Source organism: Onychomys torridus, chromosome 4 (genome assembly GCF_903995425.1).
Source record: "Onychomys torridus chromosome 4, mOncTor1.1, whole genome shotgun sequence".
NCBI lineage: Eukaryota > Metazoa > Chordata > Mammalia > Rodentia > Cricetidae > Onychomys > Onychomys torridus.
Window position 1 is genome coordinate 1139836 of NC_050446.1, and position 26870 is coordinate 1166705.

The 26870-nt window shown below is 38.4% G+C and overlaps 1 protein-coding gene across 6 annotated transcripts in view; it reads left to right on the forward strand.

The window, feature by feature from the left end:
- Dennd1a (DENN domain containing 1A) overlaps positions 1 to 26870 on the forward strand; it is a 479814-nt gene that overhangs the window by 101866 nt on the left and 351078 nt on the right. For 4 of the 6 annotated variants that reach the window (XM_036185076.1, XM_036185072.1, XM_036185077.1 and 1 more), the window contains one exon: positions 25758 to 25801. The exons of 1 other annotated variant lie outside the window; for it this stretch is intronic. In XM_036185076.1, the coding sequence (XP_036040969.1) occupies positions 25758 to 25801 (44 nt within the window). Of the gene's footprint in view, positions 1 to 24354; positions 24418 to 25757; positions 25802 to 26870 lie in introns of those variants that run through there. One more of the 6 variants, XM_036185073.1, reaches the window with a different exon arrangement.

The window sequence follows — 26870 nt, forward strand, 5'->3', positions numbered from 1 at the left end:
AGAGACAGAGAGAGAGAGAGAGAGAGAGAGAGAGAGAGAGAGAGAGAAAGAATGTGAATAGGCAGGTGTGTAGAAATGGGGCTAAGTTTCTTTCTTTTTATCTTGTGGATACATGGATCCTGAGATCAAATTCAGGTTGTCAGGTGTGGTAGCAAGCACCTGTGTCTGCTGAGCCATCTTAGCAGACCAAGAGTTGGCCATCTTTATGCACCTACATATTTGTGTATAATTTTAAGTCCATGCTGTATGATTGATTGGGTCATTGTTGCTAGAATTTTAAAATTGTCTCCCAGCTTTTAGTCATGAAATCATTTCTGTAGTTATACTTTTCTACTGTGCAGCCTGTTTGTGCACTGCTTTGGAACAACATCAATTTGAGAGAGGAGTTTTTAAATTTTAATTTTTATGATGCTAAAGACCAAACTCAAGGCCCTATACATGCCAGGCAGACTCCATCCTACTGCGCTGTAGCCACAATGTTTGAACTCAGCTGGTTGATCGATCAATCAATCGATCAACCAGACAGTGAATCAATCAATCAAATTGATCTCTCCCCACTTCTTTCCTTCTTTCCTTCTTTCCTTCCTTCCTTCCTTCCTTCCTTCCTTCCTTCCTTCCTTCCTTCCTTCTTTATTGGTGATAGTGCTGGCATTTGAATATCCCAGGGACTCCTGGGTGGTAAGCAAGTACTCTGTCACTATACTACCTCCTAGCCTCAGCCCTTGTATTCTCAAATATCTTTTGATATGTTTCCAGCAAAGGCAGTGTAGTTGAATCTCATAGCTGATAGTAGTGAAATGCTTGGGTTAAAGTTGTAGGATTCTGGGGATGTGGCAGATGGGGCTGAGTGGAGAAGAGGAATGACTAGGTGGGAGCCTAAGGAAGATGGTACTTTGAACCATATCTGTTAGGCAACAGGTAAAATGTGCAGTAGAGCTAGTGTTGAGAAGCTTTATGTAGCATAGGCTGTGGGGTGAAGAGTAATTTGATAGTGTAGCTGTTGTGCAGGAAGCTAACAGAAAGCAGGGAGTGCCATACAGTAGCCAGGAGTCAGGAGGAAAACATGCAGAAAGGTTTAGAAGAACCGTTCTGAGCCAGACATGTGGGAATATGTTTTTTAGAATCTATAGATTATCCTTGAGTCTTCAGTGTTAGGTACTTCCTTATGCTGCCTTATAAACTAAACAAAAGGGGGTGAAGAGCTAATCCAGGGGGCTACTTTGGAAATATCAGTATCAATGAAAAACAAGTTTGTTACTTCCTCCTAGTATATTTTGGTTTTGTCTATGCTTAGGGTCAGCCTTGGCCCTCATTCAGGACCTAGGCTAAAGCAGTTCTCATATGGGAATTGCCTTTCTCATTGCAGGAGAAAGAGACATGGTATGTTTGTTTGGTTTGGCTGGAAGTTGGCATGGGCCGTTTGCAGTCACATTTCTTTAGCCGCTCTCCTCCTAGAGGGCACTAAAGCTCACGCAAGCAGACTTCATGTTAATTTGCTGTAGAACTGAGAGAAAAGTTGAGATAGAAAATTTTTATCACCCACATTTTCCTTTCTAGTCAAGACACAGTATTAGATAAAATTAATCATGTTTCTCCCATAGGTAGTTAGAAATTGGGAAGCATCTTACAGTAAATAAGTCTTTTTATGGGAGAGGGTTTGTTTGTTTTTTTCAAGACAGGGTTTCTCTGTGTAGTTTTGGTGCCTATCCTGAGTCTCGCTCTATAAATCAGGCTGGCCTTGAACTCACAGAGATCCACCTGGCTCTGCCTCTCTGGGATTAAAGACATGTGCCACTGACACCCAACAGGGGCTTTGTTTTTTTGAGACAGGATTTCTCTGTTTTATGCAACACTGGCTATCCTAGAACTAGCTCTATAGACCAGGCTGGCCTTGAACTCACAGAGATCCGCCTGCCTCTGCCTCCTAAAAGCTGGGATTACAGGCGTGCGCCGCCACTGGCTGGCCAGATGAGTTTTAAGATTGCTGCAAGCCAGGCAACTGTTGCTGTCATTGCCCAGTGCGGGCAGGTCTGTCCTGGTGGTGTAATTAGACAGCTTTAGCCACTGATATTTTAGGATCATTGATAATTGACTCTGTGTCTGGAACACCAACTGAAAACTTCTATTGACAATCTCTAGGAGACTGTAGCTTGGGACAGTCTTGAAGGCAATATCGGAGCTTTTTGATCCTTTCTGTTGTTTTTAAAAATTAAAAAAGAAAATGCATCACTAGTGCCATCAGTGACAGATTGTGGAACTGTGTGGAAAACCTGGACATTTGGGATGTGAAGAAATTTTAGGAACGCCTTTATTTTTAATGTTTCTATTAGAGTGTATATAAAACCTTTTCTAAATTTTTATCAATAAATATTCATTAAGTTTATACAGCAAGAATTCATTTTGCCTAAATTTAATGACTCATTTGTTGTTATTTTAACTTTTTTTGGGGGGGGAGGGTACTATATAAACTAAGCAAGCATCCCCCCCCCCCCCCGCGCGCACGTGTGTGTGTGTGTGTGTGTGTGTGTGTGTGTGTGTGTGTGTGTGTCCCTAGCCTCCAACAGTCTACTATCACTGGCATCTTAGATTCTATTAACTATGGTCATTTACTTCTTGTACTCTTAAAAATGTGTGAATGTGGTGGTGTAAACCGGATGCAAAGATAGGCAGATCTCTGAGTTGGAGGCCAGCCTGGTCTATATAGAGAGTTCCAGGGCTACATAGTGAGACCCTGTGTCAAAACAAACAAATGCAAATTTTAAAAAAGTTGAAGTATTTATCTGGCAAATGGAGCCCAGGTTTCTTTGTTATACCCTCTTATAAAACGTACCTTACTAATGTGTTTATTCTTTCTGGTTAGTAATGCTTCTGCTCTTAACTGAAATTTGATTCCAAACAGTAAACTTTTGGATCTTGGTGTGCTGATGTCCGCTTGTATTTATTTGGTATGTTTGTGTCTGGATCGTGGTATGCATATGGAGGTAGTGGACAACTCTTGACTAGTTGGAGCTCTTCTGCCCCCTGGTGGGATCCAGGGATTGAGCTTAGTTGGTCAGGCCCAGGGGCAAGCTCCTCTACCCCCTGGGCTATTTTGCCTGCCCCTTAGTGTTCTTTTTAATTGTTTAGCCACATGAAGAAAACCCCTTCTTGAGATGTACTAGTGCCTGAAAATATCAGCTGAGACAGAAACTCATGGAAGAACATTTTGACATTTCCTCCTTGCTTTTGATCTTGTCAGCTCTGAAGCTACCAGTGTATTTCTTAAAACTTTAAATACATTGTAAAAGAAATATTATGTATCTCATTGGTAATTTTTAACTCTGAAGACTGATTTGACAGTAACGAAGTACACTATTTCTTCACAGTGTGTTCACTAACAATTCTTGAGGCTTTGTGCTAGGGCCTTCAAAGGTGTGTGGAAACTGTTCTGTCTTCAGAAGCACTTTGAGTCTGTTGGTGGCCAGCATCCCTGGTGTTCAGATGGATGGTTTCAAGGTTGAGGGCATAAGTTCTGAACTTGAGAAAACATGAGTTTAAATTCTGGCACTTCTCCCATTTAATGTCTTTCTTCTGTGGGAAGTGTTCTGTTCTGAGTGCTTAGCACAGTAGTTGACACAAGTAAGTATCTTGTCAACCTCTGTAATTCACCTCACCCCTCCAGGCCTCAGTTTCTTCAGTAGAGTTATTGTAAGAGCCCAGCACATGTAGGTATTCAGTAAATGTGACCCTTTGCTGTATAGGATTCTCTTTTACCATCATGGCGATTCCTGTGCTGACCTCAGTGTTGTGAAGGAATTTTGATTTTGGTGTCACATAAGTGTGGCCAGATTACAGTTCTATCTCTGCTGTTTATTAGATATGTGGCATCAGGGACTTCTTGATCCCCTAGCTGAATCTCCACATAAATACCTGAAACTCAACTAAATTTCACTCCTTCCATAGTCTGTGTTAATTAACATAACCAGATATCTGACCTTTTGCTCACAATTTTGGGTGTAATTGGGTAGTTTGTAGCAAGGTAACATATGGTGAGAGTGCATGGTAAGAGAGAAAGAGAAAGGGTCTGGGCCCTTAGGAAGAATGCCCTTTGTGATCTGTGTATTTCACCAAGCTCCTCATCTTAAAAGTTTTACCACCTGCCAGTAGTGCCAGCCTGGGGACCAAGACTTACATCATGGGCCCTTGGGGACATTTAAGATCCCAACTGTAGCCCAATCTTGTTTCTTGTACCAAATCCTGGGAGCTCCCTCCCCCTCGACCTCATCATCACAAATGACTCTGCTGTCCTTTCTCAGATTTGTACTTTCCAGCTCTGTTGCCATTAGTTTCTCAGTCACTTTGCTGTGGGCCTCTTACTTGCCTTATGTTCCTGCTCACTCAATTTGAGTCTGTTTTCTACAGATCCTCTACTCTGCCTTCCACTCCTGTGGAAAACATCTCTGTGGCTTCCATTTTCAATTGAATGAAGGCCAGAGTCTTTATTGTGCCCACAGAAGCATGGCTTGGTACTAGCAGCTTCCTTCTTCAGCCTTATTTAATACTACTAGCTATCCTGTGTGTAGTATTGATCTTAAAAAAAAAATTAATCTGACAAAAATTTCCTGCTAGGAGGCTGTAACTTTCTTAGTCCTTGCTGGTCCCTCTGCACAGATCACTTCTGCCTGCTTTTGCTTATTCTATTTCTTTGTCTCCTTGAGGTCTGTGACCTGACCCTATGATAGCTCCTTCAGGAAGCCTCCAGCCCTCAAGAGACCACAGCCTTTCCTGAGGCATGCCATGCATTCTTTTCTTTCTTTCTTTCTTTCTTTCTTTCTTTCTTTCTTTCTTTCTTTCTTTCTCTTTCTCTCTCTCCCTCCCTCCCTCCCTCCCTCCCTCCCTCCCTCCCTCCCTCCTTTCCTCCCTCCTTTTTATTGCATTTTCTACCCAGTTAATGTCTTCATTCTATGGATTCTGTTTATGGCTGAGTTGTTCTGAGTGCTTAGCACAGTACTTGACACTCAGGAAGTACTTGGTAAATATTTGTTGAAAGGATGAATAGATGAATGAATATTACTTGGTGAGGTTGGTGTGAGAATGACTTTGGAGCATAGGTGGAATCTTACAGTGGGTTTATGACACGAGTTTACTGTCCCCTCCCCCCACACTATATGTATGAAACCTTGAAAACATAGCTGAAGTATTTTTGAATTTTGTGTGGGGACATCTGTCTTATATAAAGTGTATGATGATGGTGATGATAATGTTAACTTTATATTGTGTCTGTCATAATGAAACTCTCTAATATCTTAAATTACTGCTCTTATTAAATTTTATCACGTTTCATAGGTTTTATGGTCTTTACTATTACTAGATAAAATCAGATGCTGTACAGATACACAAATACCCAGATTATACATAAAGTCCTCAAAAGCCAGACCCAGACAAAAGGAGCCAAAGCATTTAAGGATTAAGACAATAATAGTTTACCCTTGTGTTAGTCTGATAGCTAATTCCACTTTTTAGTGAATATTTTTATATCAATTTTATAAACATTTTCATAACTAAATAAGATTTACTTCTTTAAAGCCACTGGTCAGTTCAAAACCTTTGATGTTGTTGACTTTCTCAGTATTAATTGTTGTTTTATAAGATAGTCTCCAAGGATGCATAAATTATGATAATGGAGGCAGGGAAGGGCTGGAGCTGGTGGTTGCTACTCTGTTATTGTGTCCACTGGGATGGCACTCTGTGTGCCTGTGCCTGTGCTCTGTGTATTGTTAGGTGAGGAGTTGAGTTCTGTCCCTCACAAAGCTAGAGACAACAGTGAATTATAAAAGGCACCAAAGAGTCCTGCTAAGTAGTTTATTTGGAACTCTTAGACTTGATGAGGGTCTCATGAAATCTCATGCAAGGTTAAGTAGTCCTTTCCTTACAGCTACTCTGTTCTGTAGGCATTAGTGGCAAATGCTCAAATAATACAATTCTTCTCAGTAATCCACCATAAAGAAAGGTTATGGTCAAGTCACTGAGTCTAGTTTTCATGTCTTATTACTAAGTTCTGTCAGACATTGCTGACTGATCAATAATAGATGCTATGTTCTTAGAATAGGAGCCACATGATGATTTCTTGTTATTTGTTACATATTTTTTTTCATTTCATAAGTATGGTATTTATATTGGAAAAATTAGAATGAAATTTAGTTTGAAAATACAAAAATTTCTCAACATGGAAATACTTCCACTAATCTTATTTTATCTATATTTCGGTCTGTTTATATGTAAGAAAGTACTTTTCCTGAAGAATTTTAATTAAACAAATATTTTTAGGTGAGCTACACATTACCAAAGTTAATTGAAAAACAAGTATAGAAAATCACCTGGAATAATATTCATAGAAGAATTTAGTAAGTTGTCAGAATATCATTCCTGAAGAGTTGCCTGCTCTGATGGCTTTGCTTGCCATTGTGCACATCTTTGAAGACAGTGCCTGTGCTATCTGTCCTTTTCTTGTTGAGCTTCTTCATTTTCTCAAGCTGGTGTAACCAATATGAAAATGATAGGACAAAGTTTAAAACAAAAAGACTAATCTTATGTATGACTCTAGAACTGACATAGGGAAACAATGAAGACACTATTGTTGCCCTATTTTAATTTCACAAGAGAAGATACATATGTTTTGAGTATAAAATACCATTGCACTACTTGATTTATAAATGAAAAACTTCAGTCCTACAGAAGATGATCACTGTAAATAAAGTATGGGAAACAACAACAAAATCTTTGACGTCACATAATTGTTTACTATTTTCATATGTTTCTTTTTGTTGTTTGTGTTTTTTTGTTTTTTTTGCTTCCCTTGAGAGTTCTGTTCCATGCTGTGTTTGGTGGGGTTAGTTATTCATCAAAAGCTGACATGTTCAAGATGGTTTCACTTGGTTGCCTCTTAACTTCATCTAGGTGGCTATAACAGTAGCATCTTGCTGGGTCTCTCAGGGACCACATGGCCTCTTTCTTCATTCAGAAGTCCATGGCAGCAAGGTTCTAAAAGGACAGAAGCAGAAACTGTCAGTTGCTAATGGCTTAGGCTCAGAAGGGATCCATTATGATTTCTGCCCCATCCTATTGTTCAGAGCCAATCATGAGACCAGCCCTATTGAAGAAGTGGCATAAACTCTGATGATACTAGCTGGTGATCTTTGAAGATAATCTACTGTAGTAGCTAACATAGAATGTACTGATGCTGTTGTCCTTCTTGTTTTACACTTTTACACTCAATTGTTAAAAATTTTTAATTATTTTATTATTGATGGGGGAAGGGATGTATGCCATGGTGCATGTGTAGAGAACAGAAAACAATTTTCATATTCTCCCTAAGGTGAGTTCTGGAGGTCAAACTCAGATTGTCAGGTTTGCATTGGAAGCATGACAAACGCTTTTACTCACCGAGCCATTGTTATGCCCAGATCTTGGGGACCCCAAAAGACCACCACGGAGACCAAATCCCATATGTAAAAGTAAAGGGCCTTTATTTTCAAGCTCTGAGCTTGGTGTCTTTGTGTGTCCAATGCAGCGGTGAGAGCAGAGAGCCTAGAGTCCAGGCAGGGTGGGTTTTTTATCACAGCGGAGGTTGGGATGAGGGGATTTCTAGGGTTCAGGACCCTGATTGGCTGATATTTGTCTAGGGTTTTAGGGAATGTTTGGAATATCTGGTATTTCCTCTTAGATGCAGGCTCCATTGGGTGGGGTCACCTTATGGCTTTTCCTGGGTCCAGGCATTGCCTGCTAGAAGCTGTTTCTGGGCCTTAAGTCTGTTATGGCAGCTGTGTGGTCAAGATGTTTTGGGGGCCCCCCATACCATCTTGCTGGCTCACCTACCCGAATAGAAATAACACTTTCTTGCTTTTCATGGTATTTTAATTCCACATGCTTGGCAGGAATTTATTTCCTTAAATCTTTTAAGTTTCAGTGTAAAATAAGCATGCATTAGATAGTTTCTTGTCAAACTTACACAAAAGATGAGAATAGTTTCTAATGATAGCCCTACATTTTGATGAGAATGAATATGTTATCATAAATGTATTATTAGTCCAATGTATATCAAGTACTTCTTGTTGTCTTAATTTCATTGTCTTTTGAGTTTAAGGATCCAGGCCACTGCATCATCTGAATCTACAGTATTCAGTTTCTGAATTTTGAATTATAACTAGCAAAAAATTGAGTTTGTGAGAGATTCATCCAAACATTTGTTTGTGCTCTGTTGTGATGGTAAGAATTAAGATAGTGAAGGTGCCTCTTTGTGTTAGTGTGAATGTATGTGCTTCTATAGTAAGTAAATTTTTTAAAAGGAGTTGGAGAATTATACAATAATAGCTTTAAAAAATTTTAGACTGGAGAAATAGTTTCAGTAGGTGGTTGTTAAATATCATTTGGCAACATCCTAAAACATTAATGTGCATGAGAATTACTTGGTGAACTTGTTAAAAGTATAGCCTGCTGGACCCCAGGCCCAGAGTTTAGGTAGCTCTGCTGTGAGACTAATAATTTATATTTTTTATAGACATTTTTGGGTAATGTTCTGCTGGCTTAGGGACCATAATTTGGGAACATCTGTTCTGCAATATGATTTTTAATGGCTATATTATAGTTTCTTATGTAGATGTATCATTATTTAGTCAATTTATTCTAAGACAGGTTGTATAAATTTTTTGCTATTATAAACAGTATTGTAATGGCCATCATTATACACATTTATTAGCATTTCTATATAGCATATTTCTAGAAATTGAATTACCTGGTCAAAGGGTTGGCACATTCTTAGGACCTTTAGTGTGCAATGCCGAATTATGTACTAGAAGGCTGTACTCATTACATTTCTCCTAAAAAGAAAAGGAAAAACTTAAGTCAACATTCTAAAGTTTTTTTCAAGGAAATTTCTAAAGGGGACTCTGAAAATAGTTTAACATTAAAGCAAGTACATTGACTTGTTAAAGTTATTAGATTGTAAAGGCAGTAGTCATTTGGATAAAAAATTATAATATATTAAAAATCTGGGGTTGGTGAGATGGCTTAGCTGATAAAAGGTGTCTGATGACATGAGTTTGATTCCCAGATCCTACATGGTTGAAGGAGAGAACCAACTCATTCAAGTTGTACTTTGATATCCACACTTAAGCTGTGGCATGTTTGTGCATACATACACTTGCATGTGCAGTCACACATACACAAAATGTAAACATTTTGGCCAGTTTGTATTTCAGTTCTACTGTAGATGTGGATAATTAGCACTGAGTACAGCTCTTCACATAAGAGGATCTTCTTCCTCAAGCCTTCCAGTGTGTGCATAGTATTTGTATGCACAGTATTTATAATCTTGGTGCTGAAATCCCAGCACAGTTTTAGGTTTCCTGTTTTTTTTGGTATAGAGGCTAATAATTTTTCATAGAAAAGCAATTCTAGGGAAGTTGATAGCAACTCCTAATCACAAGGGACAAAGACTGGGCATAAATCTTGTTCCTGAAACTTGGTTTGTGACGTTGGAGAACATCTCATCTTTAAGATGTCAGTGCTGTTATCTCTGGGATGATCATAGTAAATTGGAGTATAAAGTGAGGTTGGATAATCCTGGGTACAGCACTGTTCTGTTGTTGGAGTCCATGCAATTCTGCTAAGAGTGCCCTGCTCCTTTCAGCTTTGAGGATAGCTATGTATAGCTTATCTGATGCTGAGTACCAGGACTGAGGTATAGCTTAGTGGTAGTATGCTTGCCGCACCCGTATTAGGCCCTGAGTTTGACCTCTAGTAACACAAAAAAAAACCCCAAGGGCTATCTATGATTTTGCCCCTGAGAAGGTGAATCAGTGGGACTGGTGGTGGGTGCTATGACCTGAATTTAGAATGCTTCTTGTTCTGTCTTGATTGTGTCCACTCTGTTCCTTCATCTTTCCTCTGGGTTTTGTGACAGTTTCATGAATTCTAAAGCACCCCTTCAAAACTACTAAAGTGCCTCCCGCCCCCCAGAGCTGAGGACCAAATCCAGGGCCTTGTGCTTGCTAAGCAAGTGCTCTACCACTGAGCTAAATCCCCAACCCCTAAAGTGCTTTTGTAAACTCAAAATTATATGATATTTGGCTGCACCTAAGAGTCTGTTGAGCCAAGTATGATGGGTACACACCTTTAATCCCAGCATGCAGAGGCAGTGACAGGCAGATTTCTGTGAGTTTGAGGACAGCCTGGGCTATGTAGTGAGTTCCAGAACTGCCAGAGCTATCAGAGCTATGTAAAGAAACCCTGTCGAGAGAGAGAGAGAGAGAGAGAGAGAGAGAGAGAGAGAGAGAGAGAGAGAGAGAGAGAGAGATACAGAGATACAGAGATAGATAGAGAGATACAGAGAGACATATAGAGAGATAATGAGAATCTATTGAAATGAATCACCAAGCGACCTCAAGGGTAGTGTTGGAGGCCAGACAATTTTTTTTTCTGCTACAAATCATTTTCTGATAGTTATGGACTCAAATATTTTCAAATGTTCTTAGTTTTTAGAAGGATATCAATACAAATTTGTAAAACGATATTTCCGTGGCATTTAACTTCATTGGCTAGTCCTTAAAGCCTATTTGGGTGGGGTGGGGAGAGCTTGGAGCATAAGTTTGGACTTTGGAATTCAGTCTTACATACTTGGAATTCAGTCTTAGTTCTGTCCCTTAAAAGCTGGGTAACTATGGAGATAACAAATATCCTTTAAGCTGGGTCTCTGCAGCTCTAAGTTAAGGGATGATGGTTGCCAGTATAGGGGGAGTCTATGAAGATGGAAAAGGAATGTTACCATCTCTTGGGGGCCTAGTGCCACAGAGATCTTTGGTAACCTGCTTTTTCCTATATTCTTTTTGAACAAATGGTCCTAGCATTCCTGTTCTTGAGGTGTAGCAGTTTTAGTTGTAGTGTATGTACAGATTGGTACATTGCTCTAAAAGGCTAAATTACATTTATGTTTTAGTCTTCTCCCAGTTTAAGGTCTGTTAGTGAGTGCGATTTCATAAGTTAAAACTACCCCATCCCTCCTTTTTTTGGAGGTAGGGGAGAGGGCGGTGTAATAAAAGTCATTCCTGATCTGCAGAACAAAGACTGCCACGACTAACTTTTTGATCATCTCCAAAGTGGGTTTGTGCGTGTTACAGTTGTTTACAGTCATGTTATTTATTGAGACATCTGTGTGGTCAAATGTGCTTGGAGGGGTGGTGTTGAACTTTACACATTTACTGATTATCCAGTTAGGAATCCTGCTTTTGCTGGTCAATGGTACCTCCTGATTTAAAGACAGAGGTTCATCGGTAGTTAGTGCTTAGCTTGTATAAAATCAGTTGCTTTGACACTGCAGGGCAGCAAATTTTATCTTGAAGGAATAATTTTAAACAAAATAGCTGCTTATATTTTTGTTATTAAGGTACTGTTTTATTTCTATTCTCACTCAAATTATGATTTAATTTCCTGCCTAGCCATACCCCCTCTCCATTTTTTTGTAGTAGGAGTTGGTTTTTATAGGTTAAATTGTTTCTAGCTTTAATTTTAAATGAAGACTCTTAGCATTAGAAATTTCTTTAGGGAGCTTTAATGTGTTTGCTTTCAGTAAAGTTGCAACATTGTTAGATTCACAAAACAATTATCCTGTGAATAATATGTAATTGGTTGGTTTTTAAAGTATGTTATTGGTATTGATGTTATGCCAGGTATTGAATCTTTAGCTTTTCTTTACTTAGTTTTGTTTTGTTTTTAAGGTAGCATCACTTGTTTACAGAAAAGTAGTACATGTTATTCTGATGATAAAGAAGCGATTGTCTGAGATTTGATTGTTTGAATTGTGTGAATTGGGCAGTAGTGTTTTTTTAGCATGACACTTTGAGAACTGCTGCTTGCTTAGGATACTTTTGTTCCAAGATCTCTTTGAGTCAGTTCCTATTAAGAGTGAAATGTGACAACCTGTATAACAATGAAAATATTTGAACAGTACAATACTGTGTTATTGTATAGCTTTGAGGAAAATCTCATACTGTGTCTAATTGAATTTATTATGCTTAATGAAGTTTTGAAACCAAAGAATACCTTTTTTGTTTAACTTGACCATTAAGTTTACATTCTTTAGTGTATGTAAAATACACTATAAAGTATGCAAAATGCTGAAAATTTGTAGCCTGGGAGATAATTACACAGTAGTTGCTCTATACCATTTTCAGAGAATACTGTTAAAAATGATACTCTCTATGAGTTAGGTTCCAATAAATGGCTGGAAAAGGAAGGGGTAAAAAATAGTAAATTAACGCTTGCTTTCATTAATAATCCCTGTGAATTTTTATAATAGAACTGATCACAGTAAATTTATTTGGTAAATTATCAATGTCCGTGTTATGCACCTTTTTAAGAATGCCTGATAGGGTTGTATTCAGAAGCGTATCATTAATTTAAAATGCTATGCTGTTTCTTTTTTTTAAGAGAACAAAGAATTGAAATTTAGCTGCTTGATACTAGTTATGTTATGTAAATTATCATGGTAAATGTAACACTATGTAAAAAAAAGATCTGTGGAGTAGTTATATGGGATTTCTATGATGAATCATGAAGTGATTTCTGTTGGCTTGTCCAGATGTACCTCTCTGAGTCCAGTTCAGTAGTGACTTCAGTGGGACACTTCTGTCCCTACCAGCTGTGGTTGTTAGGAGAAGCATGTACCAGCTGGCCCTTTCTAACCTGAGCTTTGGGAAGACTGGGAAGCTGCTGTGTGAGGTGGTGACAGTTTGGATTTGTGTCCCTATGAAACCTGGTACTCGATAGTTGCACAGAAAGCTGGCTGCCTGGCTCCTTGGATTTTGTCTTGATTCTTTCACTTGCCAGATGATCTGGTATCTATTTGGATCCACGGTACTTTTTTGTTGAATAAAGGTGAATCATCTCTTTTCATTCCTCCTGCTCCCCACATGTGATAAAAATCAACCCAGCATATTCATTTCTGTCACTAGCTTTACTTATATTTAAGTGAGATTAAAAAATATAAAACTCCCTTTTTGAATTTATGTAGCTAATCAAGTTGTAGTGAAGCTCACAGTTGCTCATAAATGTAAAGTGAGATTGTCACTGGCATTGTAAGTCTGCCCCAGCCACAGTAAGCCACAAAGGGGCAGGTGACAAGCTGCATTTAACAAAGCTCAGGGTTTGACCAAGTAAGGAAAACAAAGTGAGAGGCGCAGAGAGTAAGAGGAAGTGTGTTAAGGGATGCGTGTTGTGACAGTGGAATGTAAGTTGGGAAGGAGGACAGCGTGGACCTGAGGAGATGAAGAAGGCAGTGAAAGATTGCGAGTGTACACTCATGTGGGATTGAGGGATGCTAAACCAGAAAGAGAAGATGGGAGGGCATAGTTGGAGACAAATGTTTGCAACAGGCTGCTTGGGAGTTTGAGTACAGCAATGATAAAGTTTAAAGTATGAATGTGGGCATGATTACTAGTCTTTTCTAGTTGCTGTGACAAAGCATGAGAAAACAAAAGGACAAAGGGTTTCTTTTGACTCAGGGTTCAGAAAATTTAGTCCATAGTTAGTTGACTCCATGTTTTTTGTAGGGTGGTAGTACATTATGGAGGTGAGAACATAGAGTAGAGGCTGTTCACCTCATGAGGGACAGGAAGTCCTGAGAAAAGAGAGGCAGGAACCAGGGGACAATTGTAAGCTTCAAAGGCACACCTCCATTGGCCTAGTTCCTGTAAATAGGCCCACGTTGTGAATTTTCCAGAACTTCCTCACAAAAGTATCAGTAACCATGAACCAAACGAAGCATTTAACACATAAGCCTATGTGGAATATTTCATGTTCAGCATACCAGATTGGGTAGATAAGGTTGGATAGAGGGTAAGATTGTGAGGAGAGGAAGCCAAGGAATGAAAAGTCCTGGGGTTTGGATGGACAGTTATAAACAGTAAACCAATGGCTGTGGTGGAAATAGTGTCAGAGTGAATATCCACAGGTTCTGGGAAATAGGAATGATCTTGGGATTAGTATATGAAAACAAAATAATAGTGCAGGGGTTAGTCTGATGAACTGAGGACAAAGGCTTGAGTTTTGGCAAGTTAAGAAAGAATAACTGGAAGTGGCAATAAGAAATAGAGGACATATACTTTACTTCCAGGCCAGTGTGGGGAGGAGTAGAGAGAAGAGATTCCCATAGAAGTTTCTCCCAAAACAGCCAGAATTGGATTGCTGTAAGAACATGAAGGGCATCTTTGGAGAGGAGGCTAGGGAATTGACAGTTGGGAACAATGTATGTGAGCATGGTACATGCTTGCATACACTTAAATGCATATGAACATCCTACTTGCTCATATAAACTTATATGCATGTTTGTCCCTTGACATCATTATTATTTAAAGTCTGCTGTACTTTTTTTTTTTTTTCCCCAAGACAGGGTTTCTCTGTGTAGCTTTGCGCCTTTCCTCGAACTCACTCTGTAGCCCAGGTGTGCACCACCACCACCCAGCCCTGTTGTACTTTTGATGGTGAACATAGTTGTGTTTAAATTTTTAAGAAAGTGCCAGTGTGGTTAAATAGTGATTCATATAAGCACACATGTATACTTTGTGGTTCTAAGCACATAGTTTGAAAAGCTCTGGTTTGGAAGGTGAGGAAGAGAAGAAAGATGACAGTGTTTTCTAGAAAAGGAAATTGATTTAGTTGTTTAGATTTAGGGATTGATAGTTAAGAAACAGAAGTTGGTGGTTGCTCATTAATGGCTTGGCTTAAGATTCTAGATGGGTGACAATTTTAAAAAGTTATGCTTTTATGTGTATTGTATTTTTTTTTTTTCTGTATGTATGTCTGTGCATCACATGCATGCCTGGTGCACAGAGGCCAGAAGAGAGTGTCAGATCCCCTGGGACTGGTGTTGCAGATGGTTGTGAGTTGCCATGTGGGTGCTGAGAATCAAATCCTGGTCCTCTAGAAGAGTAGCCAGTGCTTGTAACTGCTGAGCCATCTCTTAGCTCGTGGTTGTAACAATTTTACATGAGTCAGATCAAGATCTTTCTATGATGTGAAGGCATGTGAAAAGGGGTAGAGGTCTTCAAAATTTTGTTGTTTTGTTTGTTTGTTTTGAGACAGGGCCTCACTATATAGCCCTAGCTGGCCTGGAACTTGCTATATAGACCAGGCTGGCCTCAAACTTAGAGATCTACATGCCTCTGTCTACTGAGTGCTGGGATTAGAGGCATGGGCTACCATGGCTGATTAAAATTTCTAATGTAGAATTCTGTTTTTCATACCTAACAGCAAGAAGGCAGGCACTAGAGTACAGCTATATCTATAGCAGTTATAGAATAGGCAAAAGGAAATTAACCCAAGGGTCCATTGATGGGATAGGAGGCAGACAATGTGCCGATCGATGCACAGTGGTGTCCATTTTTAAAAGGAAATCATTACCTATGCTTTAACACAGACCTTGAAGTCATTAGGCTACATTAAACAAAAAAGTTACAGAAGGACAAATACTGCATGATTTCACTTACATGGGCTCCCTAGAATAGTCACATTCATTAATAGAGGCACAAAATCAAATGGGAAAAATGAATAAAGAAGTGGTGGTAGTTAATGTGTTCAGTGCTTCAGCTGGAAAAGGTGAAATCTTCTGGAATAAATGGAAACCGTTCCAGTTGCAGTGAGCATACTCAGTGCTGGGGCACTATACACTCAGGGATCTTTGAAATTTGTGAATTTTATGTTACATATATTTTAGCTTAAAGACCTATGGTGTGGATATAGATATCACTTCTCTTATCATATAGCTAAGGACACACATCAGTTTTCCCAGGGACAGAGAATTCTGCCATGAAGATATTTGTTCCACTTTGGTTTTTTGAGATGATCTCACTAGCTGGCTTGGCTGGCCTGGAGCTCTTTGTGTAGCCAAGCTGACCTTAAATTCTTGACCCTTCTTCCCTAGCCTCCTGAGTGCTTGGATTGCAGGTAAGTTACTGTGCCCAAGAAAATCTTGGTGACAGCTCTGCTAGCAAGGGATAACTTACCTTTTATTTACCTTGTGTGCATTAGTTTGGTCCACTCTCTTGTGTTCTCGGTGTTATTTAGAGGTCCTTAGAGATACTTTTTTTTTTTTTTTCGAGCAGGAAACCATCCCCCCCTCCATGGTCTTATTTATTCTTTTTAGTAAAAAGTTTTCTCATTGATGATACAAGGATAACCTTTAACTTTAAAAATTATTGTAAGTTTTGCACATAAGTTCATCTCTCTCTCTCTCTCTCTCTCTCTCTCTCTCTCTCTCTCTCTCTCTCTTTTTCTGGAGCTGAGGACCAAACCCAGGGCCTTGCGCTTGCTAGGCAAGCGCTCTACCACTGAGCTAAATCCCCAACCCCCAGTTCATGTCTTTTTTGGTTTTTAGAGACAGGGTTTCTCTGTAGATTTGGAGCCTGTCCTGGACTAGCTCTGTAGACCAGGCTGGCCTCAAACTCACAGAGATCCACCTGCCTCTGCCTCCCAAGTGCTGGGATTACAGGCGTGCGCCACCACTGCCTGGCTTTTTTTTTTTTTTTTTTTAAAGATTTATTTATTTATTATGTATACAGTGTTCTGTCTGCATGTACGCCTGCAGGCCAGAAGAGGGCACCAGATCTCATTACAAATGATTGTGAGCCACCATGTGGTTGCTGGAAATTGAACTCAGGACTTCTGGAAGAGCAGTCCGTGCTCTTAACCTCTGAGCCATCTCTCCAGCCCCGAGTTCATCTCTTAAATATTGTATTTGTTAGAACTGAATGCTAATTTCTTTGGAATCATTTTCATTATATCCTGAACTTGGCAAAGGAGTCTAAAGTAGAGGGATTGGAAAGCTCTCATTCATAATCTGCTAAGGCCTGTTTTGTGACAGCATGTTGCAGTTATTTGTCCAGATGTATTCTTATTGTTGAGTCATAATAATGATGAGAAGACAGATCAACAGGGGGATGTAAATAAATAAAGCCAAAGAAGAAAGCCAGTGCTCGATTCTTTGGTGTCTGATGGCCCAGGCTGATTCCTGCCTCTGTTACTTAACTGTGGGTTTGCTCCCAGTGAGCCTCACAGTTTGTATTTATGAAATATATATATAACCGGGTAGGGTTGTTTTGATTAAACAATGTAGGTTAAACTGTCTGTGGTGATAGTTGGTGTACCTGGGCACACAGTAAATGGTAGCTAGTGGTCTTATAATTGTTCTGCAAATGTTTTGAGTGGGATTATGTTTCTAAAATCGAGTTTGCAAACTTAGAAAGCAAAGAAATGAACAGAAAGGGGCTTCAGTTTACACAGATTCACCTCAGGGGTTCGGAAAATCAGGAGAGTCTCTAGTGCATGATGTTTACAGATCATTAGCAAACAGATGCCAGGAGGCAAAGAAATGGGACCTTGAGGATCTGCAACTACGGACAACATTAGAACAACCCGTTTCTAATAGAGTTATAACATTTTAGGTAAGTAATAGATGGCAATGGGAACATTTTAATTGGGTTTATAAAAGTTTACTTCAGGAACACCCATATTTCCAATTTGAGGTACACCTATACATCTATAGTCATCTCATTTATAGTGCTTGCTTATTTCTCCTTTGGGATTAACAATATCCCAGCAATTAATATTTATTGTGTTCTTACCACATACCAACATGATCTGAGGAAGCCCATGACAGGTCTTTTTTATCCACTTGAAGAGAGAGTATTAAATTAGCTTTTTTTTTTTTTTTTTTTTTTCCTACTCCATTTGTTGGTTATTTGTAACAGGAAAGATTTTTTGTGGGAAACAAGCTAAGTAAAGCATGGGACCTGACTCCATCAAATATTTTGACTCTGTTCTGTGCTCTGTTCAGAATGCAGGCATGGCATCATGGGCTTGACTGTCAGTCTAGACCTATACTCCCCACCTCCTGCTTCTCCTGCAGGGAGGCTGTGCTCTTCTCTTTTGGACAAGGCTCCATGCCCCTAGGCTAAGCCCTGTTTTAGCACTTGGTGGGCTCCAAGGTAGCTGCTTTTTAAGTACTTTGTTCTCCAGTTATGCTCTGTTAAACTTGAACTCCTGAGGGACTTGTTCATGACCCGGGCTGGACATGGGGTATTTGTATCACAAATGTTGGACAAGTTATTAAAACCCTAGGCAAACCTATTCTTCATAATAAACTGACATGATAGTCCCTGAGGATAACTTTGATATAAAAGTGAAAAACAGAAATTTTGTGTAACATGTCTGTCACAGTGCTGCTGACACATAGCAGGTATTCTCTCAGTAGTTTTGAGTAAATAATTACATTTTCTCGTTTCCCCCACATAATCACGGATGTTTTATAGCTATAAAGACCATATGCAGTAGTGCCACCTTTGGAATATAAAAGGCAAACTGTAACTTAAGTCTAAAGTAGTTGTTCACATAGATATAAAAATGTGACATTTCTGTTACGTGCTCAAAAAAGCAAGATAAGGCTGAAGCTGTAGCTCAGTGGTAGAGCACTTGCTTTGCATATGTGAGGCCCCAGGTTCTATTCCCAATACTGCAGAAAACAACATCTAGTTTTAAGATAAAATAAATTGTAACTCACAGAAAACTTTCATGAAACTGAAATTATAGCTATTTAAAAAGTGTTATTTGTCTATATGCATTATTGATCAATTTGATCTTAGAAATTAGTTTCAAACCCCCGAACTAAGTAAAAACAAATCATAACATTTTAATTTAAATCCCTAGGTTGAAACTGGGGTTATAGTAGGGGAAATGGTAACTTTAAATGAGAACATCCCTTTGGATGTATGTAGTGTAAATTTGGTTAAGGATCAGACTTATATTCCTTTTATAAGTGAAGTTAGTTATGAGACATACTTTAATTTATCAGTAAGTGGTGGTATTTTCTGGTTAAAATTTTCTGTCATTTTCCAGAAGGCAAGATGAAAATTCTCTGGATTTTGCTCTGTGATGTCAAAGGACTCATTATTTGCAGAACAGCTGATGCATTTAGGACTTGTTGATTCACTTAATTGGTAACTATACTACATTCATAATTCCAACAGCTGAAAACAATAGGTCAGTGTCTGCTGTTTATGCATTAATAGCTACATCAGACCAGGGTATGTTGGAAGAACAGAGTATGTTAGTCTGAGGAGGAATCCAGCCGGCACATGAATACTCTATTACGTACCACACTGAGGTGGGTTTTTTTCCTTCATTGAGAAACACTATTTGTGTTTTTATTATAGATGTCTGTGGCCAACTGTGTTGTGTCTATGTTATCAGTCTAACTGCTATGAAATAGTATGTAGTTGATTTGAAATTCCAGTGTTGGGAGAAATGCTAGAACTGAGTCATGTTTTTCTGTGTTCAATTTTCATGTTTCAGGGCAAAATGTGAATACATGGAGTAGATTTTTTTTTCTAGGTGATAAATTTCATTTGGTACACAAAAACCAAATAAAGGTTCATTTGAAGAAATTAGAAATGTTGTTTTTCTAATTAGTGGGCTTATTTATACTCTTCTGAGATTTTAGTACCAAATTTTCATTTTAGGATTAGTAATTTTTAATTTAAAACATAAAAATAAGACATTCTTGTTTTATTGTCAAGAAAAGGAAACTGAATTTAAAACTATGTAAAATATTTGAAGCATTCTTTTTAAAAATGTGACCTTTTTTAATAGATTTAGCTGTGATAGAAACGAGTGCTTTGCTAGAATGATCATGTTCACTTAAAATGTTAAACCAACAGTTTGAGTATTTTGTGGTTATAAAGTAAGCACAGCTGAATTTTTGTAGCTTTCATACATTTAATGAGAGTATCCATCCTTGAAGGTTTTTACTTGGCTCAGTCTAGTTTGTAATCATATTCTCAGGAATCTTTAGCTTCATATTATACAAAGAATTAATGTCTTGAAAGCAAAGTTTACTTCTAAACATATTTAGAGAAAGACTGAGGTAACCCTCAAAAGGCTGTTTTCTCAGCCTACAGTTCTGGTGTATAAATTGGAAAATGCCATTAGGGGAAGAACAGTTGAGTGTATGATTATCCTATTTGCAGCATATTCCCATCTTCTCATCTGGAAAATTAAATCTGATTATAGCTTGGATTAACATTTATGGTTGTAGGAGAGGGAGATAATTCTTAAACTCCATGAAATCAAGCAATGAGATTATATAGCTGATAGTTGATGTTTAAAGCCTTGATTTTTAAAGGGTAGGCCTTTAAAATTGTAAGATTCCAAAAGTATTCAGTATTTTGTCTTTTATTGCCTAAAACATCCTAGAGACAAAGATTGGATAAGTTCAGCAGTCATTAAACCTAACTTGTTCTGCTTTGATCTCTAGTATGTTCAAAGTGAAAGCAGTGTAGGCTCTCAAGTGAACTGCCATGTGGGCAGCTTCTTTTAAGAGTCCCCCAGAAAGCCCCAGTTATGGAAGTTGGTGACATTTAGTTAGTATACAGTTATAACACATTTCATACCAAATAAAGCCAGCATATTTTTCAATAATCAATTAGAAAATATGCCATGACTAATCTTCAAATGTAGTCAGTCATAGGTAAGGGACAGAGGACCCGAAATGATTTGGAATGATCTGTATGTGAGGGTGCATGTTTACATACTAGTTACCAATGTGCAAACGAGACCTCATACATAACTATGGCACTTTTATGATTTATTTTGTATTTTGGTTGTAAAAACTTTGTCTACCAGGTTTTCTAGGAACTTAAAGCCTAAGGCAAATGCAAGGATTTTGGAGCTGTATAAAATAATTGATAGCACCTTTCCAGTGAGTCTTGCCCAAACTCTTAATCTGTTAATTAAACATCCTGTGGTGATCTGGCATATCTTATTAAATATTTAAAAGTATGTATAGTTGGAGACTAAAGAACATGGGTTGTTGAGACTGAAGAAAGCCAGCCTTTCTTTCCGCAGGTCTCTCTTCTCAGGACAGCCATGTTCTCTGTTGGAATGAGATTGTATTGCTGAGAATCCTGCACTGTGACAGTTTTGTGTTGTGGCCTTTAGGAGAATTGGTGGTGTAGTGAGGACAGACTTAGAGATGGTCATGCTGCTAGAAGACAGTGTCCTTTACAATGATGCGACATAGAACCTTGTCAAGAGCCAGCCTCTTTTAGGGCTTTTTGGCTAAAAGATGTGTGGACTCTTAATCAGGTGATCCAAATTGTTGACAAAGTATTTTAAATACAGATTTATATATATATATATAATTGAGAAGTGTTTTCCTGTTGGTTGTGGTGATGAACACCTTTGAGCTCAGCACTCAGGAGGCAGAGGCAGGAGGATCTCTATGGTTTTGGGGTCAGCCTGGTCTACATTGTGAGTTTCAGGATTGCCAGGAACCTTGTCTGAAAACAACAACAACAAAAGAAAAGTATTTAACTGGGAGATGAGATCATTGATTTTTAAGATCGAATCAGAAGAAAATTGCTAAGACAGGAGGTTAAAGAAAAGAGAATGCTGTGTTATGTTCTTAATTTTCTGTGTGAGAGACAGTTTTCAGGGAACAGGCCTGCCTGCCATGTACTTACTAATATTCTTAGTGGCCACCTGCCTCAGCATACTGCTAGCTAGCGCTCCTCTTCTGTGGCACTCTAATCTGCGGCTTCCATTTTGCCTTAAAGGCTAGCTGGCTGGTGGTGACACTGCATTCGGTGGTGAGCTTCTGAATGAGAAGGTGTTTTGGGACATTAGGGATTACAGCACTGGAGGGTGGATAAAAAACATGGATATGTAAATGTAAGACCGATACTGTTTTCCAGTGTACATTATTTTCCATATAAATATATAGAACATTTCATAAAATTCTCCCAGACCATTTAAAACTCAAAGAAATGCAGCTGACGCAATGAAATACATAGAGTACTTGTAAAAACATACAGACATGCAAGTGGATTGCTGCCAGACAGAAATTTAAAGGCGGTTTGCTTAACTGCAGGGTGCTATGTTTTGTATGTGCCATGCTGAAGCTGTTAGTAAGGAGGGTGCTGTGTTGCTTGAGAAAAGCAGATTGTCTTTGGACCTTTTTAACTCACATGTTTCCAATGTCAGTATTTTGGTGACATTATGGCATCCTGATCAATTCAATGTGAAAAAAAAAGATTGCAGCCTCTTGTGCAAAATGGATGTTTTAAGACAATTCAAATAAATTGTTTGCAGTCTCTGTCTTAAATTTTACAAAATGGCTTTCATAGTTTTATTAACTATCAGACTAGATCTTTGGACTAATTGAATGGAATTTTGTATAAACTAATTGAATGGAATTTTGTATATTGGACTTTGGTCTTAAAAAGCATTGGCTTAAAAAAAGTGTTGTTTTAGAGAATGTTAAGGATTTATAAAGTTAGGTTTTTGTAAACCTCTGGGACTATAAAGAACACCAAACAAAAGTCTCATGCTTGAATTGTAGTAAACAATAGTGAGTGTATTGTCCTGGAACATTGTTCTGTTAAAATCTGGGACTCTTACTTTAGGGATGCCCTTGGGCCAACGATTAAAGCAGTGTTTACTATAATGTGGTTGGATGGCCTTCTTACTGGCTGCCATAGTCATCTTTACTTTCAGTGTTTCAAACTGGATTCATCTTTTCCATCTGTTTTCTTTACTTAATTCTGTTATATTGTATGTATGAAAAAATCATTTAAAATACCGCTTTAAAGCAATGGGTTTCTTATTAATATGGTTTCTTATTAATAGAAATTTTAAAAAGAGATTTAAAACTTTGTCCCACATATAAACAAGAAAGTTTGAAGAATATACGACAAATTTTGATTCCTAGTGTTTATTCCCTCATAAGATGGTGGTAGAAAAATAAGGCCTGCAGCTTTTATTTCTGCTGGTATTTTGTAATTCCCATGAAGCAAAAACTACTGCAAGATAGAATGCATGCTCTTAAGGATCTAATGTGAGGTCATATGTATGATTTTTTTCTGGTTGAAGAGTTATGTTAACCACTTTTAATTTGAGAGAAAAGGAGCAAGTTGTGAGTGACTCTTTCTTTCCCACCCTTTGGTTCATTGTGCCTCTCTGTGACTTAGAGCTGCTGCTTTTGGGTTTGTTTCTAGACTAAAATATCAGGTAGTTTTATATGTTTCAGGAATGATAGTCACTGCTTTTTTAGCTTTGCCACCCACCAGGTTTGTTGGGCTATCTGTCACACCTTGCTACTAACTTTTCTTTTTTTGGCCTCACACAGTTTGAACATGTATGAATCTGAAATGCTCTAGCGTCAGATGTTGGCATTTTGGCTTAAGAATGTTCAGCTAGGGTTGGGGATTTAGCTCAGTGGTGAAGGCCCTGGGTTCAATCCTCAGCTCCAAAAAAAGAGAATGTTCAGCTCATGAAGTCTATGAAAATATTCCAAAAATATGAAAACATCACGAATCTTTAACACTCTGGTCCCAAGCATTTTGGGTAAGAGATACTATCCTTATCTTGCTTGCCAGCATAGCTATTGCCTTCTGGCCACCTGTTTCAGGAGAGCAGAATCCTTGTGTAGTTCAAGCCAGCAGACCGAAGACAGGCAACACCTTTTCTATCTGGCTCAGGAGGGCAGTCCTCAATGGTGCTGCAGAGGGAGCATTACTCTAGAACTCAAGAATCTCAAGAATCTCAATCTAGACACATCATTAGTCACTTCTTTAGTAGTTGAAGGTGAAGGTAAAGAGAGAAGGTAATTTCCACTTGTCTTTTTTTAAATTTCATTTTCATTATTTCTTTTATTTTTGAGATTATATTTAATTACATCATTTCCTCATTCTCTCTCCTTCCTCCAAATCTACCCTTCCTTGTTATATGCATACGTGGCCATGTATATTACACGTAACATTCCTGAATATACCTGTTCGGTCTGTACAGTGTTGCCTGTTTGTGTGTTTTCAGGCTCACCATTTAGTATTGGACAACCAATTGCTGTGCTCTTCCCTGGGGAAGGCACTACTCCTCCTACTCCCAGTATTCCTTAGTTGTGTGTCATTTTGTGTGTGTGTGTGTGTGTGTGTGTGTGTGTGTGTGTGTGTGTGTGTGTGTATGTGTAGAGTTGGAGCCTTGTGGTCTTTCCCCCATTCACTTGGGCATGTCTACTGTTGTTGCCCATGTTCAGCTCATGTTTAGGCAGTCATGTTGGTGAGACTGTATGGGTATAGCCTCTGAGGTTACTAGGAGACAGTCTCACAGCAAACTCCTGCTTCTCTGGATCTTACAACCTTTTCCACAGTGTTCCTTTAGTCTTAGGTGTGGGAGTTGTCTCTATTGGGACTGGGACCCGCAGCTCTGCTTTTTGATTGGTTGTGGTTTTTTTGTAATAGTAGCCATCTGTTGCAAAGCTAAGCAGAAGACACCCAAAGAGCCAAAAATGATCTGCATTATGTACCACCTGTATGAGGAACAATATTTTTGCTATTTGTGAGTATTTCTGTTCTTTGGGATAATCCTAGATTTTAAAAAAGTACCCATAGCTTTCATGATTTTTAAATAGGTATTTCAAAAACTTAAAAAAATAAGTAGCTTACTCACCTATTTTTGGTTTTTTCTCACTGAAGAATTGTGATTTGAAAGATTTGAACCTTTGTGAGGATTGATGTTCACAGAGAAGTCAATTGGTGTTTTAGAAGCTTTTAAAGACACATGGAAAGCAAGCAGTACATATTGTGAGATACTGTTAGAAGGAAAATCACCAAACATTGCATTTTGCATTGATACATGATTTCCCAAATATTCCTTACCTCCACAGCATATCTCCAAGGAACCAAATCTTTTTCTTATAGAAGATTGCATGCCTTCCTCATGGATTGCAGTTGGAGTGCTAATAGTTTTTTACTTAGTACATGTCTATATTAGCTTACAGACATAGTATTATCTTGCAATTATGACTTAAGAATGAAGTGACCCCCTTTAGTAACTCCATATTATAGAGATGGGTCAGAAGAGGTATTTCCACATTTGTTTTTGTTTTTGTTTTTCAAGACAGGGTTTCTCTTGTGTAGCTTTGAAGCCTGATCTGGAACTTGATCTGTAGACCAGGCTGGCCTCGAACTCACAGAGATCCATATCTGCCTTTGCTTCCTGAGTGCTGGGATTAAAAGCGTGGGCCACCACCGCCCTGCTCACCTTTATATTTTTATAGTTTCTACACAAGTCAATTATGTCACCATAAAAATAATTTCTTATTATACTTGATTTTATACTTACAGACCAAAAGTACTGATTTTGTTTTGAAGGAAACTTCCTCTAGTTGTAGTAGCTTCGTTTTCTTAAGCATTTGGAGAGCTCTATGTTTTATATTTCCAGAGTGCTGACTTTTACATTTGTTCCTTGAAAGAATTCTTCCCTTGCTGTCCTTTTCTCCCTGGTCAGTGTCTGGTACTCAAGGCCAGGCCAGCGTCTGTAATGATGAAAAGAAGGCTTGCTGATTAGAGAAGAAAAGTCAAGCAGGTTTAAGACTCATTTTCTTTGGAAAAGTATATTGAGGGTAGTTTGCAGCTGGCAAGATTTTCGCATTAGGTAATAGTCTAAAGTTAACAGTAGCATCAGGCCTTTAAAATTTTTCTTTTTTGTATTTCTGGAAGAGGGCAGTGGGAGTGCCTTACTGAGGCCTTCCTTATGCTCATCAACATAGCAGCCTCAGCTGCCCCCTTGGATCCCCTGCCAGGGCTGCTATCATCTTCTGATCAAATATTAATGTGTGATCCTCTGCTTGCTCACTAATCCAAAGCCAATTAATATTATCTGTCAATTATTTACAGATCCTGAGGTGCAGAGGCAATTCCCGGAGGACTACAGTGACCAGGTTTGGAATGCGTAATTAATTTTTTACATGACAAAATTTATTTCAGAGTTGTTCAACATACTATTACTGTTCTCTTTACTGAAAGAGATAAATGAAATTTAGAAAGGAATAGAAGTGGTAATTAGGAACCAAAGACAAAAAGGAAAGCACAGTGAAGTAGGATTGAAAATATTATTACTAGATTTGGGGTGTTTCCTCCAGAGGGCTATGCACAGCAACTAAGCAAGAGATTCCACATTCACTGCCTATGGGTCAGTAGGAAATTCTTTCTGAGCTGCCTGTGAACTGAAGTTTTTTTTTTTTTTTTTTTTTTTTTTTTTAATGTACTATTTAAGTAGTCAGGCAGTCTGACCAAAAAGGGAAGGAGCTTTATAACATTTCATGGAATTTTCAGTGGATGTGACACTGTCTGTTGTCATCTTGGAATAAAAAGGCACCTACAGGAAGAAAGTGGCTTTGACTGTGGGAGAGTGTGCTAAGGCTGCCTGGGGGGTCCCAGCGCTCCGGAACAGTGGCACAAGTGTTGAAGTTCTGATGTCACTCTACACTATAGTTGGTTCCAGGTTATATATTAAGGCTCCATTTTCTACCCCAAGGAATACTGAAGGCACTTTGTAGCTTTATTTGGCTCATTGCATTTTTAGTTTAAATTTGTAATTTGACATACTTTTTAAATATTAAAAAAGCATCCTTTACAACAATGCTATCACACTTTATCCTTGACAACTTTATCAAAACTTTCACACATGGAATATTGTACACAAAGCATGTTCCTGATACAGTCATTCAAGGTTTTCTGTTACAAGTCCTTGAATAAGGAAGGGTAAGTGTAATGGAAAAGAAATATGCAGGGCAGTGGCAGCATCTTTATTTTGTGGCCTGTCCTAGACAGAGCAAGAGGTCTAATATGCTTTTCTGAAACAGGGGTGACAGTGTGATTAGGAATATGAGCTAACCAGTGCAGTGACATGCTTTGTAAAAAGGTGTTAGGGTAGAAAAGTCTGTGAGAGTTGGACTAGTTTGCTTTGTGTTGACCTCAAGATTAAAATAAGATTTAAAAATAAATTAA